Source organism: Rutidosis leptorrhynchoides, chromosome 3 (assembly GCF_046630445.1).
Source record: "Rutidosis leptorrhynchoides isolate AG116_Rl617_1_P2 chromosome 3, CSIRO_AGI_Rlap_v1, whole genome shotgun sequence".
Classification (NCBI taxonomy): domain Eukaryota; kingdom Viridiplantae; phylum Streptophyta; class Magnoliopsida; order Asterales; family Asteraceae; genus Rutidosis; species Rutidosis leptorrhynchoides.
Window position 1 is genome coordinate 606,564,521 of NC_092335.1, and position 20,481 is coordinate 606,585,001.

Sequence of the window (20,481 nt, forward strand, 5' to 3'; positions counted from 1 at the left end):
TAATCACAATTTCGATACCACAGCTAACTAAGTGTGGGGAGAATCAAGTCTTTAAAGGATAATATGTATTTCTGTTAGAGTTAGATTTTCTGTTTTCGTGTAGTTCTCGAAAATGGAACCCGAATGGTCTTTCCCTAGCAGACCCTAAAGAACTAGTCTTCTCCCCCCATTATGAATTTTTATTTTTTTAGGTTTTTACGAAATGAAGACTTTCTGTGAACTAAACCATGGTCTAATGCTACACGCTTTGATCACTAAACGTAATAATGACACACTTCCGAGTGAAATAGTATCATTAATCAGAGGTAAATTGGACGGAGTAAGAAAAGATTCCAGATGTGAAGATAATAAGTTACAATTTGGTAAAGGAAAATCAAAATCCGCAGCGAAAAGGAGAGCACGACACCTTGAAAAATGTCACAAATGCGGAAAATGGTCACACGAAGGTAAATGTTCAAATAATCAAACCTATTCAAACACCGAATTTGTTACTTTATGCAGAGATGGACCGTTCATATGTTTAGAAGAAAAAACATTAAATGCTCGAGGTTACGCCTATGTAGCCATGGAAAATCAATTAGTCCGACTATCTTATGAGTGGGCAAGAGCATATCACTAAGAATACTATCTCACAGGTAAGTCTGTACAGTTTTTATTTTTAACCTTTTGATAATAAACGCTAATTTATTCGCTATAAAGTATTAAATTGGTATTCGATGAAATTAGGTCTTGCGACCGAAATTATTGATATCATAAAAAAATTTATTACATCACTGCGAAATTTAACGTTTATTCTTAAGGTATAAATATCTTTAATCAATCAAACCCAAAATATTTCAAAAATTCGTCATGAGTTAAATTAGGTCATGGAATCGAAATTACTTTATCGAAAAGAGGGGCGTATATTTTTGATAATATTTGATTGATTAAAGTGGGATAAAAGCCAAAAAGATTTTTAATTTTATTTTTACCATGTTTTTAAAATTAATATATAAATCTTAAATTGATATTGTAAACTTTTTAAATCAATATATTTAAAATTGTAAATATTTAGAAACTTAATATTTTTAATATAAGTTTGTATGTATAAAAACAAAAATATAATTTAAGTTTGGTGTGAATTTATAATATGAATTTTTAATTAAGTTTGGTGTGAATTTTTTTTATTTTATGCATTTTAAATTTAAGTTTGGTGTGAATTTAAAAATAAAAATTTACTTTATTTCGCTAAGTTAAAAATATGATTTTTAAAATTCGTCGTGAGTTGAAGACTAGGTCTTTGAACCGAAATTGCTTTACCCGAGGGAGGGACGAAAACTTTTATTATCATTATTTTTAATCTTATTGAATTAAAGTATGCCAAAAAACATTAAAAAAAAACCCAAAAATCTTTGCTTTTAAAACCCCGCTTTAAATAGACAAATTTTAAAATTTTGTCGAGGGACGGACTAGGACATCGTTCCGAAACGACCTCGTCCTAAATAACAAGGGAAACAAAATTTTAAAATTAATTAATTAATTGTTTTATAAGTTAAGTTATTATAAAAAAAAAAAAACAAATACAAACTCCGCGACTCGCGGAGTTTGAAGAGGAAATTCACCGCAAGTCGTGGAGTTTAAAAATTCCAGAAAAAAATATAACGGACGAACAGATCAGTCCCCAACACAAAACACCCAAAAACTGCAAAAAACACCCGAAAAACACACACAAATCCGCAATTTTTGGCCATTTTTCATCAAATCTTTCACAAAATCATGTTGAGAAGAATGCTATCAAGGAATTACTCAAGGAAAACGGTAAATTTCTACACCTAAACACCATTTAATCCAAAAATTAGTGTTCTTGAACAAATTTATACCCAATTCGATTTTGATGCTTTTTAGTGTAATTATGCTTAAATTGCTTATGTGTTATGCTTGTATAACCTAGATTGATGCTATTTAACATGATTAGAAGCCTTAAACTTCAAATTTTAAGTAATCTAGGGTTTGTGTTCTTGAGCAAATTTGGGGCTTTTTGATATAAACAGGTTATGGCCGATTTTTGTCATGAATTATTGCTAAATTAAGTAGTGTAACATATTTAGGTAGTTAAATGATCCAAAGTTTGAGCCTAAACATGATTTTTGAGAATTAAAGTGGACTTTTTCAAGTCTAAAATTCATGAACTTGAATTTTGAGAGATAATGCCATTTGAAACTTGTTTAATTGCTAATAATGATTATTTTGACATGTTATTTGAGTTGAATGCTTATGAACTTGGCGAACATTTTCGTATATGATTATTTGAAAAAGTGTAGATTTGATAAAAATATGAAAATGAGCATAAGTTTGATATAAATTGAACATGTCATTGTAATTATTTTGATTGATGATTTTGCTGACACTAATGCATATTTGGATGCAAAAAAATTGTGTTTGATGTGTTTTGCAGACTGAAAGGGGTGAATCTTCATCTCAAGCTCGCATTGCTCCTCCTGAGAATGCGGAACAACAGGATGTTGATAACCATTACAAACAAGATATACCTCATCCAGTTATGACATTTTCAGATATGCACGTGGAAAATTTACACCCGAACTTGAGAATAGACAGACGTTGGATAGATTATCCAAAATACCAAAGGGGCTTGCATACTCTTCATTCTAAAGCTGTTGAAGTACCTAGGGTAATAGAATGGGAACCGTTAGAAGCCGTAGAATTGGCCGAACGGATTAGAGAATTACTTACACAGAGGTATGGTAATTCTACTTTTAACGATTGGGTACGATTATTCAACATGCGTAGACCTGTATATAAAGTATAGTGTGAAGAATTATTGTGTAGTATAGAAATAAATGATCGGGTAGCTAGTTTAACCGATCGAACTTTTATTAGATTTTTGTTAGGAGGTTCGATGCGCCACATGTCTCTACTAGATATGGCTCAGGCCTTACGTATATATACACCTGAGGAGCTAGCATCTGCCGATTGTCGAGGGTTGATATTAAATGATAGGAAGATTGATGAAAATTTTGATACGCATGGTGTATGGAGTCAAATGACTAGCCATCACCGATTTAAAGGGGGAAATTACTCTTATTTGGATATAGATAGAGCTGAGTTAAGAGTAATTCACAGGTTTCTAGCGAACTCGATTACACAGCGAGGTAAAAATAAGGAAAAGGTAAATGAGCAAGATTTATTTTACCACATGTGTATTCGAGACCCACAAAGCGCTGTAAGTATACCTTATTGTGTGGGTTATTATTTATCAGCTATGGTTAGGGGGATGAGACCGCACAGTATAATAGGAGGTGGTATATTTATTACATTAATTGTTGAGTATCTCGATGTGGATATAAGTCGGGGGGATTACTAATCGAAGAACTAGAACCCCGAGATACAATTGGTTTAAATGTATATCATGGTGCTAAGGTTTTGAAAAGGCGAAATAACGCCGCAGTAAGATATAGTGGAAGACATCCACAGGTTGAGAGAAATCAACAGCCAGGTAATGTGGGAGGGGGAAATGAAATGACAGAAATGCAAAGGTTTATAGCTTCACAAGAGTATGAAAATGCTAGACATCGAGCATTTGAAGATTGGCAAGTTCATCAAAACCAAATCATAGCTCATTGCCAACATGTAGGTAGAAACTATATTCCTACTCCAACGCCCATATTTCCTCCCTGGTCTATAGAGATTCAACCACCGTATCCTACTTATAACCCAGCTGAAGCATTCTATAACACATACGGTTATGCATGGAACCCCTACTGGTATCAGTGACAACCCTAGTTTATTTTAGTTTTATTTATTTTATTTTTGTAATGTTACTACATTTAGCACTTATGTTGATATTGTAATAGTTTTTATAATTTTCTAACTTTTGTTATTAGATTTTAATAATTTTTGAATGTGGGGTAATATACCAAACTTCAAAAATATGTATATATGTTTGCAGTTTATCTTATGTACACAACAGGGTAAAACAACGCATTTTCAAAGACTGGCATTAAGTTCAGCAAAAGCAACTAATTTTGACGACAAGATGCAAAATATATGTGAAATAACGACAAGACGGAATGAACAAATGATGTGCACCATTTATCATTCAACACAAACAACAATATGTTTGGAAACTTTGGTAAAATTTAATCATTTTTCTATGCTAATCACCCTCAATAATTTAAATTGTTACTGATTTCTTGCAAATGAGGGCATTGCAAGATCTTAAGTGTGGGAAGGGGTTAAATTCTTTCGTATTTTAAAATTTTTACTTTATGCACTTGGTTACCATTAAAAACACTAGTAACGCAGTAGTTGTATTAGAATCTAGTGCTCTCTGATAATAAAGAACAGCCCTAGTCTTATATACTGACTACCCAATTCTAGTAAAAATTTTCAAAATTTTCAATTAAATGAATTCAAAATCATGTTTATACATATTTATGAACGATAAAACTAGGTGTTAACACCGAAATTATTGATACCTCGGAAAGGACATAAATTTAGAAACAAACCAAAGTGTTAAAATTCATTTAAAATGGAATAGAGGACAATAAAAAGGAAAATAAAAGCCAAGTGTGGGAAAATTTACCAAGTTATTTTAAACATATGTCACATATTTCTGTAACAAATAACTGAAAATACTTTTGTTTTGGACTAAACTAAACAGTTTTACCCGATTTACTGTAAGAAAGATGGATCTACACGATGAATCAATTCCATCATTAAAAGGAAGTAAAGTCTTCCGAAAAAGAAATGCGCTTCTTGATTTAGGTCATGAAGTTGTCGTCTAGACCAGCTGTAGCTTGACGAAAAACCTAGAAAAGTCATCTCTAAAATCAGCAGGAAATCCATTGACCTCAGCATAAAACAGGGTCGCCAAGTGGTCAGATTTATCCTAACCATGAAAAGGATTTATCTCGTACAATGGGGGGCACCGTGCAAATTAGCTTGATAAGACTAATGAATCAGATCCTCAGAAAGGATAATCTCCTAAAAGATCAAAAATCAGCTTTTAAGACTGATATTACTCAATCCTAGAGATTGACCTTAAAGATTGAGAATTACAAACTCATGGAATTCAATGATATCTAAACTCGAGCTTGAACGAGAAAATATTTTGATCAAAAATTACAAACCGATTTGTTTTCTAAAAAGCCATTTTCAATGCATTCATTACCATTGAACGTAAAATCCTAGGAATTCACCTGGATATCATTAGGTCACCTGAACCAAATCAGGTGTCAACCGTAAGAACGGTGGTTGCATAGCATGGTCAAATACAGGACCTTGTGCCAGACCAAAAAATTATAAGGGTGAGCTTTACTATTGCTCCTACAAAGGATAGTAATTGCGTCCGACGCGTTATAGACCATAATTAAAAGCATATCAGGGGACATTGCCTTAACAGTTGCTTGTTCAACGCTTTCCTTTACAACTGGATGGTAGTTTATCGAAAGGTAATATACGGAGCAAGTATACTGGACATGTTGCTTTCCTAATACAAGGTTAGCAAGTGGGTGACACAAAATCGTAAGTTTTGAGCTAAAATTTTCAAATCTGAAACCCACCAAACCCACAAAAGGAATTTGCAAACACCGGTGAAGGGTTATTCCGGAAAACTTATCTAGGGTAAAAGCTAGATTTAATTTTCAAAAGATCAAATGTTTTCATAAAGATCCAATTTCCTTAAAGGATCTAAATTTTATAGTCATGTGGGACTGTAAACCACATCGTTACTACCATTGTTTATACCGCCGTAAAGAAATCACCGATGTACAAAGTGTGAAGAATAAAGAAGTGATTCTAGTATTTCAAGACTATATTGCTTGAGGATAAGCAACGCTCAAGTGTGGGAATATTTGATAATGCTAAAAACGAACATATATTTCATAGCATTATTCCTTAAGAAAGACAAGCTTTTAGTTGCAATTGTTCTATTTACAAGTGATATTCGTTTAAATAATAAAAGGTGAAGACAAAAGATAGATTCGATGAATTGAAGACGCAAACGACCAAAAAGCTCAAAAGTACAAAATACAATCAAAGAGGTTCCAATTATTGATAAGAAACGTCTAAAAATGACAAGAGTACAAGTTACAAAACGCAAAGTATAAGATATTAAATTGTACGCAAGGACGTTCGAAAATCCGGAACCGGGACCAGAGTCAACTCTCAACGCTCGACGCAACGGACTAAAAATTACGAGTCAACTATGCATATAAATATAATATAATATTTAAATAATTCTTAAAAATTATTTATATATTATATTTATATTTAAATACCATCGGCAAAGAAGATCCAAACTTGTGTGAGCTGTAAAAGCAAACTCCGCGAGTTACGGAGTTTGTAGTGAAAAAATACCGCGACTCGCGGAGATACCCTGGACAAAAATGCCTATAAAAGCCAACGCATTTTGATCGTTTTTTAATCATCTTTTTCCTTCTTCATCATACGTAAATTATATATATATATATTTTAATTTTAATTTTAATTTTAAATCCTAATAATAAGGGTATGTTAGTGAATGTTGTAAGGGTGTAAGTCGAAATTATGTCCGTGTAACGCTACGCTATTTTTAATCATTGTAAGTTATGTTCAACCTTTTTAATTTAATGTCTCGTAGCTAAGTTATTATTATGCTTATTTAAAACGAAGTAATCATGATGTTGGGCTAATTAGTAAAATTGGGTAATTGGGCTTTGTACCATAATTGGGGTTTGGACAAAAGAACGACACTTGTAGAAATTAGACTATGGGCTATTAATGGGCTTTATATTTGTTTAACTAAATGATAGTTTGTTAATTTTAATATAAAAATTTACAATTGGACGTCCCTATAAATAACCATATACACTCGATCATACACGATGGGCGGGTATTTATATGTACGAATAATCGTTCATTTAACCGGACACGGGAATTGATTAATAGTCTATGGAATTATTAAAACAGGGATGAAATTATGTACAAGGACACTTGGCATAATTGATAACAAAGTATTTAAATCTTGTTACAGTTTAAGTCCCCAATTAGTTAGAATATTTGACTTCGGGTATAAGGATAATTTGACGAGGATACTCGCAATTTATATTTATGACTGATGGACTGTTATGGACAAAAACCAGACGGACATATTAATAATCCAGCACAAAGGAAAATTAACCCATGGGCATAAAACTAAAATCAACACGTCAAACATCATGATTACGGAAGTTTAAATAAGCATAATTCTTTTATTTCATATTTAATTTCCTTTATTTTATATTTAATTGCACTTCTAATTATCGCACTTTTATTTATTGTCATTGTATTTAATTGCACTTTTAATTAACGCACTTTTTAATTATTGTATTTTATTTCATCGCACTTTTATTTATCGCAATTTCATTATCGTTATTTACTTTACGCTTTAAATTAAGTCTTTTATTTATTTAATATTTTACATTAGGTTTTAACTGCGACTAAAGTTTTAAAATCAACAAACCGGTCATTAAACGGTAAAAACCCCCTTTTTATAATAATAATATTACTTATATATATTTGTATTTTTATAAATTAAAACTAATATAGCATTAAGCTTTGGTTAAAGATTTTTCCCTGTGGAACGAACCGGACTTACTAAAAACTACACTACTGTATGATTAGGTACACTGCCTATACGTGTTGTAGCAAGGTTTAAGTATATCCATTCTATAAATAAATAAATATCTTGTGTAAAATTGTATCGTATTTAATAGTATTTCCTAGTAAAATTTAAGCTATTTCATATACACCTAGCATAACATCAATAATTTATATGTTTATATATTAATATCATAGTATTTATATATTAAAAGTTTTGATTATATAATATTTATTATATCATTACATTAATAATTTTAATAACTAATATTTATATTTGAATTATCATAATACATTTATTAATATAAATGTAGTAAGTACATGTTAAATATTTTTAATACATAATTTATATCACTATGTTTAAATATTCAAAGTTTTTAAAATGTTAATATTTTAAGTAAATATAAATTATATAGTTATATGAAAACGTAATATTTTACATTATTAATAAATATTTATATACTTATTAATACGCCATTTAAAAATATATGCTTATATTTATATACAGAAAATTATAATCAATATATATTGTATTTATTACTAATATTTATATATAACAAGTTATATACTTATTTTCCATTAAAATCATGTTTATAGAGTTTACTTATTCGTATATGCATCATTTTAAATGCAATTTTTACATCATTACATCTCTATACTTCTACGTATATCGTATTAGTATTTATTATACATATCATGGTTATATCCATAGTATTATCTTAATATATCATAACTTTAATCATACCTAATACAATCACAATCACATATTATCTTATACTTATTTTAGTAATCATGGTAATTATAATGATAACAAATAATAATAATAGTAATAATAATAATAATAATAATAATAATAATAATAATAATAATAATAATAATAATAATAATAATAATAATAATAATAATAATAATAATAATAATAATAATAATAATAATAATAATAGTACTCATAATAATAATAATAATATTTAGTGATATCACTTAATATTAACTAAAATGATAATAACAATAATCATATCCTAATTTTTAACGTAATAATAACAATCATAATATTAATGATGATAATAATAATAATAATAATAATAAATAATAATAATAATAATAATAATAATAATAATAATAATAATAATAATAATAATAATAATAATAATAATAATAATAATAATAATAATAACAAAATAATGATAATAGAGATAAAACTACCTTATAAGCCTTTTTTATAAAAATTTCGCCATCACCCGGACTCGAACCCTTGACCTCTCGTTCCCTCACTAACACACTTAACCACGGCTCCATCAATGTTTTTTCTGATTAAACCTCTTCCCATATATATATAACCTGAAATCAATTTTATGCTCAACTTCATCTTCTTCAATTAACATTCAATCGACCTAAATTCATATAATCATAACAACAATGTTTTATATTCTCCAAATAATTAAAATTCATCAATCTTAAATGGTTGTATTAGTAGAAAAATGAAAACGAAATAAAAAAATAAACTGCTGTGCAGTTCGCTGTTTAAAAAAAAATAAACTTTGATTCTTAAATTTGAGGATGTTATACAATATATTTACAACATAAAACATGTTGTAAATCATAATTAAAAACTTTATGGATCGTTAATTTTAGCAGAAACATCATAATATTTACAAATTTCACTATGAACACAAACATTGACTTTTGTTTCAAAAACTTTGACTTCATGAATTAGAATTCAATCAATGAAATTGAAAACTAAAAACTTGCAGATAGATTAACTAAATGATTCCTAACATAATAGCATTTATAGATTTTTCAAATTAGTTCAAAATTGAATTAAGAAAAAAAATGAGGCATATAGAGGAGAAAGAAAGAGAGAAAATAAAATAAATAATAAGCATCTGTTGTGTTTTGTAAATTCGCAGAAGCGAGTTAATAAGGCTGTTCGAAGGATTGATTCCTCAAAAATAATTGATCAAAGTCTTATGGTAGGGGTGCTACTAGTCGACATATTCACGGATGTAACAGAAGTATAGATAAGAAGAAGAATAAAAATAAAAAAAATGAATCAGATAGTGATATAAAAATAAATACGCGTTTATATCTATCATTTATATATAATATGGATTTTTTTATATTAATAGTTAATAAATATATTACTAAATATAATTCCATTAATATTAGTAATAATAATAAAAAAATACTAATAATACCATAATTATAATATAAATGATAATATTAATAATAATACTAATAATGATATAAATAACTAAAATATCAATAATAATATACTTTTAAATTTATAACAATAATATTATTATTAATACTAATAATAATACTAATTATAATGATACTATATCAATTTATATATAACAAATTCATATCTAATATTATATATGTAAAATAATAATATTAACAACACTAGTAATGATATCAAGATTTAAAGTAATAACAATATTATTATAACAACTATATTTGTAATTAAATTTAATATATTAGTATTACATATTATTGCTGTATAATATAACTATATAATATACGTTATATAATAACTTATATTGAGTCTTAAATTTTTATACATATTTTACATTATACATATACATATAATAACAATTATATATATAGAAATCATACGTTTATATATAAACTCATTTTAATTGCAACTAAATTATTTTGTATCTCATTTTACATATTCAATTTTAATATTTTTATTATTTTCAATTATTATATAAAGACATACATTTATATTTATATTTATAAGTATATATATAAATATATTCATTTACAAATAATTGTTCATGAATCGTCGGGAACAGTCGAAGGTCAATTGTATACAAGAACATAGTTCAAAGCTTTTTGAGACCTTAACATTACAGACTTTGCTTATCGTGTCGGAATTCTATAAGGATTAAGCTTAAATTTGGTCAAAAATTTCCGGGTCATCACAGTACCTACCCGTTAAAGAAATTTCGTCCCGAAATTTGAATGTGATCGTCATGCCTAACAATAAGAATGTTTTCATGACGAATATGAGTTGATAGATAGAGTTTTATTACCATTGAGTAATATAGATAAAACAATTGGATTACTCGAAAAGTATGAGTGAAGTTATCGTAAAAGAGTGAAATGAGAAAGACAAGTTTCATCATAACTTTTGACTAGTCATGGTTGAATTACGGAATTCAAGGGATTTAAAGAAAAATCTTCGAAAACTAAAAGATATGATTCTTCGGTGAATAAGAAAATTAAGATCTCTATAATTAAATACGGTGATCTACCTTGATTACTCTGTCTGATACTTCCATTATAAATTAAGCTCTTCCGTTCCATTATTCTCACCATTCCTATACTTTCTTTCTTAGTTCATACATCCAAAAGATTGTGAAAATGCTTAATCCAATTCTAATCCTTGATATTTTCCTAATTATCATTTCTGTCATTCTTCCTTTCAACCTTCCACCAGAAAAATCTGTTTACTTTCACTATTACCTTGGGGTGATACTATTCTTAATTCTACCGTGTCTTTGTATTGCTATTCGTATTAATATACACGGTTTGTAATTTCGGTGTTGTCATTGAGCTTTATATTTTCCCTTATATATCGGAGCTTCATGCTCTTGTCTTCTCTTCCTGACTTTTAAGTCAAGCGAGTAATGGTCCAGAATTCTTAGGTATGTAATTTCGGATGAACATAACAAATGTTCTAAGAGAGAGATTGTAATAGCACGATCTTGATTGGTTAAATCACCAGATTTCAGGAGAAAAGATAGATTTATCAGGAATTTATGTTCTTGATACGTTTATATATTAGATAGAATGTAAGAGTCGTGTAACACGGCACATGATGACATTATAATCTGTGAATCATCACATTCCATTAGAAACTCAGCATGACTTATTGTAATATAATCACGTTGATCAAGTGTCATTATATTATACTAACTCATGCATCAATTTTCAACACTACTTCAAAATCATTCATAATTCAAATTCGAATTTTTCAGAATTTTAGAAACAAAAACAGTTTCTTTTATGATATAACACAGATAGAGCAGAGAGATAATTAATATCGGACAAGATTATTTATGAAAATATCCTTAGAAATATCGATGATATTTATGATGATATTTTAGAATTTCCAAGTTCGAAGGTTGATGAAGAAAAATTTTCCGCAAGATTTTAACATGACTTCGGAGCAAGATATTCTCTAAAGATTTTCAACGAATCCATAATTATCTGGATTCTTTGAATATAGGGTATGGTCCTTGTATTTATCCTTGGTCTCCTTCAGAGTTAGCTCAATCTGTTTTTCAGTACCAAATTTTCTATCGAGCGTTCCCAACATTTCATTCTTTATTATCAAACTTTTGGCCGTTTAGACCATCTACAATTTTGCTGTTTCCTCTACATTTAATGCTACCATATATGAATCATCAGTCATCAATCCGAGGTGGTTTCAAGAGAATTGTGTTTTTAGATGATTAAACGCTGATGGTAATATGGTGGAATATAAAAGGTTCCCCGGTAACGATGACGAAGAGCAAACGTATATATTAAAGTTATAATAAGGCTAATCTAAATGATGGTTGAAGTTGATTTACTGGAGACGTGACCAAAATTTACTACCTTGAAAAGGGATTGTAAAGTTATTTTGGGTAATAATAATGCTAAAGGATCTAGCACCGATACATGTTAAACATTTACTCAGGTTCCGAGTGTTTTCAGGTGCATAACTATATGCATCAATCTTTTCTTCCATAGATGGAGTGCGGTTGGTTCATCCTCTCGATTGAGGTGTTTTCAAGAATCATGAAGGGTTTGAACGCAGATAGTAATCGACAAAATATAAATGAGGTTTTAGATGAAATCAAGTGGCAAACTTGAAGAAATGTTTAGTTTCATATGTTATAATCAATATTTTAATTTATTTTAATTGTCCAATAATATTAGTCCACAGTCGATAGTCCACAGTTAACAGTCCAATAATTCATATATAGTTTAATATATAATATTCGAATTAATTAATACGTATCGTGTCCCGTGTACATGTCTCAAACTCGATCACAACTCAAAGTATATATATTATTGTAGAATCAACCTTAACCCTGTATAGCTAACTCCAGCATTACTGCATATAGAGTGTCTATGGTTATTCCAAATAATATATATAGATGTGTCGATATGATATGTCAAAACCTTGTATACGTGTCCCGATATTTAAAGTGCGTAAAATAAATAACAGAAATTAAATGACGATAAATAAAATTGTGAGAATATAAATTGCAATAATTAAATTGCGATAAATAAAATGTAATCAGTTTGCTAGGAACAGTTAGCTAGGAGCAGTTAGCGTAGATTCTTAACAAAATTTCTCATAGTCAATTTGTTTGTTTCTAACAAATTTTATTTTGTCCAACGTTTTCTTCAGTATGCCACTTGTTGGATTCTGATAGATCAAAATCCAAATATGAAATTGAATGAAAATGGTTATTCGGCAGTGAACGGATACGTATATCGGTGGTTGTAAATAGGATAGTAAATGACTGTTGAATTAGATTTGAAAGAATGTACAGTGTACTTATTAATGTGAAATCTGAATATTCCTCGGATATTACCTACCCGTTAAAATATTTTCACCATTAACAGTTTATACAAAGAATTTTTAATTACAAACTTTATGAAAATATAGTTACATATATATTTTCTTCAAATGTAATCATGAATTTAATGAGTTAATATGATATTAATCTCATTTGATTTTCCGTCAAAACTAGAATACATAATCTCTAAAATATTAGAGATTACATAATCGTCATGAAGAACGAAGATAATTGATGTAGAACGATACGTAGAACGATGATTATACTCGAGATACAGAATGAGATGTTGAGGCATGGATTGTTGATGGTACGAGTGCTGTTACTGATGGTACTGTTGGTGCCGGTGATGTTGCTGAAGCTGGTACGTTTTCCACCATATTTTCAAAAGCTACAACTCGGGTGCGAAGCTCGTTGACTTCTTCTATTACACCGGGATGATTGTCAGTTGGAACAAACAGATGAATAAGGTTTAGAATTTTAGGTAGAATATCATCGTGGCGAGATATTCGGGAAATGAGAGTGAAAATGGTGTTTCGGATTGGTTCGCTGGTGAATGCTGCAGGTTCTTCGCCCAGAGGACAATATGGTGGATGAAAGGGATCGCTTCTTCTTGTCTCCAATGATTAAGTAGACTACGAACTCATCAAATGAATTGGGGATGGCTGATTGGCTGATTCATTCTGGTGACTCTGCTTCCGGAGCTTTGGTGAAACTCCATATCGAAATAGCTGTCAAAATCCGAGGAATTCGAACTGGTTGAGGGATTCATCTCGTACGATCAGATGAAGGATTTTTGATAAGAAATAGATTATAGGATGTAGATTAGTACCCTGCAATACATAATTTACATATGCATATATAATACTAAAATCCCATAAGTTATAGAGGAATCTACGGAATCTGTCAGGCAAAGGTAACAATAACAGATATGCTAAGATATGAATTAGCAGATACGCTAAGATATGAATTTTGTCTATACACTATTCATGCAATCATTGCAGTATGATGTGTCTAGACTAAAAATAATAAGCAGGTAATTTTTCGACAAAAATGATAAGCAAAACTTTTGACATGCAGACACGGTCGAAGTCCAGACCCACTAATGCATCTAAACAATTACTAGTTAGACACACTAATGCAAGACCTGGTTCACTAAGACCACCGCTCTGATACCCTATGTAGCGATCGGTTCTAATCCATCTAGACGAATACATTACATTTGGTTACATCGCGAGGTACTTGACCTCTGTATGATACATTTTACAAACATTGCATTCGTTTTTAAAAGACAAACTTTCATTTCATCGACAGTTGACGGCATGCATACCATTTCATAATATATCCAACTATAATTGACTTAGTAATAATCTTGATGAACTCGACGACTCGAATGCAACGTCTTTTGAAATATGTCATGAATGACTCCAAGTAATATCTCTAATATGAGCAAATGCACTGCGGAAGATTTCTTTAATACCTGAGAATAAACATGCTTTAAAGTGTCAACCAAAAGGTTGGTGAGTTCATAAGTTTATCGTAATCAATCATTTCAATATTTTAATAGACCACAAGATTCTCATTTTTCATAAATATCATTACACTCGCAAGTGTATAAAATCCATTCGTATGATGAACACCTGGTAACCGACATTAACATAATGTATATAGAATATTCCCCGCATACTCACAAGTATGCCATAAATATTGGCAATTGCAATCACCATTTAAATCGAAGTACTAAAGCATTCCAAATTCTAGAATGGGGTTTGTTAGGCCCATAGATCTATCTTTAGGATTCGCGTCAATTAGGGGCCATTTTCCTAATTCTTAGGTTACCAGACTTGAAGGGGCGATATTCGGTTTAATAATTCAACCATACAATGTAGTTTTAAGTACTTGTGTCTATTTCGTAAAACATTTATAAAAGCAGCGCATGTATTCTCAGTTCCAAAAATATATATTGCAAAAGAATTTAAAAAGGGAGCAAATGAAACTCACCATACGATATTTTGTAGTAAAAATATGCATACGACGATACTGAACAATGCAGGGTTGGCCTCGGATTCACGAACCTATATCATTTGTGTATATATATTAATACACATAATCGTAATCGAGCAGATTTATATATTACTAGTGATATAAATGTTATAGTAATAATTTATATGTTTATATATTAATATCATAGTATTTATATATTAAAAGTTTTGATTATATAATATTTATTATATCATTACATTAATAATTTTAATAACTAATATTTATATTTGAATTATCATAATACATTTATTAATATAAATGTAGTAAGTACATGTTAAATATTTTTAATACATAATTTATATCACTATGTTTAAATATTCAAAGTTTTTAATATGTTAATATTTTAAGTAAATATAAATTATATAGTTATATGAAAACGTAATATTTTACATTATTAATAAATATTTATATACTTATTAATACGCCATTTAAAAATATATGCTTATATTTATATACAGAAAATTATAATCAATATATATTGTATTTATTAGTAATATTTATATATAACAAGTTATATACTTATTTCCCATTAAAATCATGTTCATAGAGTTTACTTATTCGTATATGCATCGTTTTAAATGCAATTTTTACATCATTACATCTCTATACTTCTACGTATATCGTATTAGTATTTATTATACATATCATGGTTATATCCATAGTATTATCTTAATATATCATAACTTTAATCATACCTAATACAATCACAATCACATATTATCTTATACTTATTTTAGTAATCATGGTAATCATAATAATAACAAATAATAATAATAATAATAATAATAGTAATAATAATAATAATAATAATAATAATAATAATAATAATAATAATAATAATAATAATAATAATAATAATAATAATAATAGTACTAATAATAATAATATTTAGTGATATCACTTAATATTAACTAAAATGATAATAATAATAATAATCATATCCTAATTTTTAACGTAATAATAACAATCATAATATTAATGATGATAATAATAATAATAATAATAATAATAATAATAATAATAATAATAATAAATAATAATAATAATAATAATAATAATAATAATAATAATAATAATAATAATAATAATAATAATAACAAAATAATGATAATAGAGATAAAACTACCTTATAAGCCTTTTTCAAAAAAAATTCACCATCACCCGGACTCGAACCCTCGACCTCTCGTTCCCTCACTAACACACTTAACCACGGCTCCACACATGTTTTTTCTGATTAAAACTCTTCCCATATATATATATATATATATATATATATATATATATATATATATATATATATATATATATATATATATATAACCCGAAATCATTTTTATGCTCAACTTCATCTTCTTCAATTAACATTCAATCGACCCAAATTCATATAATCATAACAACAATGTTTTATATTCTCCAAATAATTAAAAGTCATCAATCTTAAATGGTTGTATTAATAGAAAAACGAAAACGAAATAAAAAAAATTAAAAAAATAAACTGCTGTGCAGTTCGCTGTTTTAAAAAAAAAATAAACTTTGATTCTTAAATTTGAGGATGTTATACAATATATTTACAACATAAAACATGTTTTAAATCATAATTAAAAACTTTATGGATCGTTAATTTTAGCAGAAACATCATAATATTTACAAATTTCACTATGAACACAAACTTTGACTTTTGTTTCAAAAACTTTGACTTCATGAATTAGAATTCAATCAATGAAATTGAAAACTAAAAACTTGCAGATAGATTAACTAAATGATTCCTAACACAATAGCATTTATAGATTTTTCAAATTAGTTCGAAATTGAATTAAGAAAAAAAAAATGAGGCGTACAGAGGAGAAAGAAAGAAAGAAAATAAAATAAATTATAAGCATCTGTTGTGTTTTGTGAATTCGCAGAAGTGAGTTAATAAGGCTGTTCGAAGGATTGATTCCTCAAAAATAATTGATCAAAGTCTTATGGTAGGGTTGCTACTAGTCGACATTTTCACAGATGTAACAGAAGTATAGATAAGAAGAAGAATAAAAAAAAAAAATGAATCAGATAGTGATATAAAAATAAATACGCGTTTATATCTATCATTTATATATAATACGGATTATTTTATATTAAGAGTTAATAAATATATTACTAAATATAATTCCATTAATATTAGTAATAATAATAAAAAAAAATACTAATAATACCATAATTATAATATAAATGATAATATTAATAATAATACTAATAATGATATAAATAACTAAAATATTGATAATAATATACTTTTAAATTGATAACAATAATATTATTATTAGTACTAATAATAATACTAATTATAATGATACTATATCAATTTATATATAACAAATTCATATATATATATATATATATATATATATATATATATATATATATATATATATATATATATATATATATATATATATATATATATATATATATATATGTGTGTGTGTGTGTGTAAAATAATAATATTAACAACACTAGTAATGATATCAAGATTTAAAGTAATAACAATATTATTATAACAACTATATTTGTAATTAAATTTAATATATTAGTATTACATATTATTGCTGTATAATATAACTATATAATATACGTTATATAATAACTTATATTGAGTCTTAAATTTTTATACATATTTTACATTATACATATACATATAATAACAATTATATATATATATAAATCATATGTTTATATTAAACTCATTTTAATTGCAACTAAATTATTTTGTATCTCATTTTACATATTCAATTTTAATATTTTTATTATTTTCAATTATTATATAAAGACATACATTTATATTTATATTTATAAGTATATTCATTTACAAATAATTGTTCATGAATCGTCGGGAACAGTCGAAGGTCAATTGTATACAAGAACATAGTTCAAAGCTTTTTGAGACCTTAACATTACAGACCTTGCTTATCATAAGGATTAAGTTTAAATTTGGTCAAAAATTTCTGGGTCATCACAAAACTGTTATAGGAAAACAGTTAAAACCGAAAGGGTGTAACCCTTCAACTTAGGCGGGAAATTCGGTTATACCAAAAGGCACAACTATTCGCTGACACTTATTCGAATGCAATGTTTCTATGTAAAACCGAAAGGGTGTAACCCTTCAACTTAGGCGGGAACCCAGCCAGGGCGCTGCCCCTTGGACCCCGCCAGGGGCGCTGCCCCTCGGACCCCTCAAGGGGGCGCAGCCCCCTTGACCCCCGCATTTTGCGTGACAGTTAGCAGCCAACTCTTACGGGCGTGTAATCCACACTCTCCGAACCCGTTGATAAGTATAGCTAGCTAACATCTGCATTCAAGTAAATCACAACTAACTAAAATGTACGTTGGATGACACTAAAATCACCAACAGTGGATCTACATGATAAATGGAAGCTGTTGAAGAGTGTCATTAAACCATGGGTTTACAACACGTAATAACGTTCAATCCCAGGTTCAATTAGCAATTGAAAGTCTAAGGGTGATTGAAGCTAAAATAGATGATAATTGTGTTTCTGAGATTGAGCTCGAAGAAAGGAGCAGGCTTCTAGCTGAGATTTTAGCTTTTCAAGATATTGAAGAAAGTGACATTGTCCAAAAATCGAAAGTTAAATGGGATATAGAAGGCAACGAAAATTCAAAATTCTTCCACGGTTTGTTGAAACAACGTATGAATAAGCAATCCATTCATGGGTTGTCTTTGAACATAGTTTGGATTACGGACCCAACGATTGTTGAAAATGCGTTCAAAGAATATTACCGAGTCAAATTTAATCGTGTTCAGCTCAATGAAAACTTTCCAAATTTTAATCATGCTAATCAGTTGTCAACTGCCGATAATGCTACTCTTGAAAATGTGGTGTTGGAAAGTGAGATTCGAGCTGCGGTATGGAACTGTGGAAGTGATAAATCACCGGGCCCGGATTGATTTACGTTCTTATTCATAAAGAAGTATCGGGATCTCATTAAAAATGATTTAGTCTTTTCGATTCAATAGGCATTTATTGATTTTCGTATGCCTAAAGGTGCGTCATCCGCTTTTATTACTTTAATTCCGAAAGTATCTAACCCTTCGTGTATTAAGGATTATAGACCGATCTCACTTATAGGCGTTCAATACAAGATTATTACTAAAATTTTAGCTAATCGCTTTGCTGCAGTGATCGATAAAATTATTAGCAAGGAACAGTCTGCTTTCATTAAAGGTAGACAAATTCTCGACGGACCTATGATTATCAGCGAGTTGATGAGTTGGTATAAACTTAAAAAACGGAAGCTAATGATTTTCAAAGTTGACTTTGAAAAGGCGTACGATACTGTAAGTTGGGATTTTTTGGATCATATGCTTGTATCGTTAGGGTTTGGTAATACTTGGCGCGGGTGGATTCATATGTGCTTACAATCTGCACGTACGTCTGTTCTCGTGAATGGGAGTCCTACTGGGGAATTTCGTCTACATCGGGGCCTTCGTCAAGGGGACCCGTTGAGCCCATTTTTTTTCTTTTGGTAATGGAAGGCTTGCATTTATGTTTGAAAGAGAAGGTTGAAGCGGGAGGTATTTCATATAACGACCCGACTTTTTCGACTTATATTTGTGTGCTTATTATTTTCACGAAACTACGTATTTGTGCGTACTGAGCTATATTATATCCTGGGATCATTATTCATGTTGATTACTTTCGTTTATATTTTAAAACGTGTTATTAAGTACGTAGTGACTTAACTTGATCCTCGAATTCTTTTATGACCGTTAGTGTCACTGGACGTTTAGAACGAGCTATGTACTCTGTACACGATTAATTTTGGTCATAATTTAATATTATGACTACGTAAAACTAATTGTTATTTTCTAATAACAATTACTTGGCTTATTGGTTGCTTAATTACGCTTAGTAATTTACTAATGCACACTAGTTAGTCTTGTTGGACTTTCTACCTTATTGGAATTAAGCCCACCCTACTCTAGTTATTGGACTTTTAAGTTAGCCCAACTTTAATAAGTTTATGACCCATTAAAATGTAAGACAAAAACCCATTAATATGAGCCAACGTACTAGTATTTTTGTTAACCATTACCATACATGTTGCATGGGATCCCAACAACAAGCACCACCTTTAGACCACCACTAAGCAAAAAGAAAAAGTTGTCCCCTTTTGTCCCCCCAAAACCCACGGCTACCACCACCCTCCACCACTATAAATACCAAGCTTATTTCACCCATTTCAC

General features: G+C 28.9%; 1 protein-coding gene across 1 annotated transcript in view; it reads left to right on the top strand.

The window, feature by feature from the left end:
- LOC139902222 (uncharacterized) overlaps positions 1-19,764 on the top strand; it is a 35,762-nt gene extending 15,998 nt beyond the window's left edge. The window contains exons 2-3 of the mRNA XM_071884869.1: positions 18,709-19,140; positions 19,252-19,764. Of these exons, the coding sequence (XP_071740970.1) occupies positions 18,709-19,140; positions 19,252-19,764 (945 nt within the window). The remainder of the gene's footprint in view (positions 1-18,708; positions 19,141-19,251) is intronic.
- Positions 19,765-20,481: the final 717 nt, after the last annotated feature.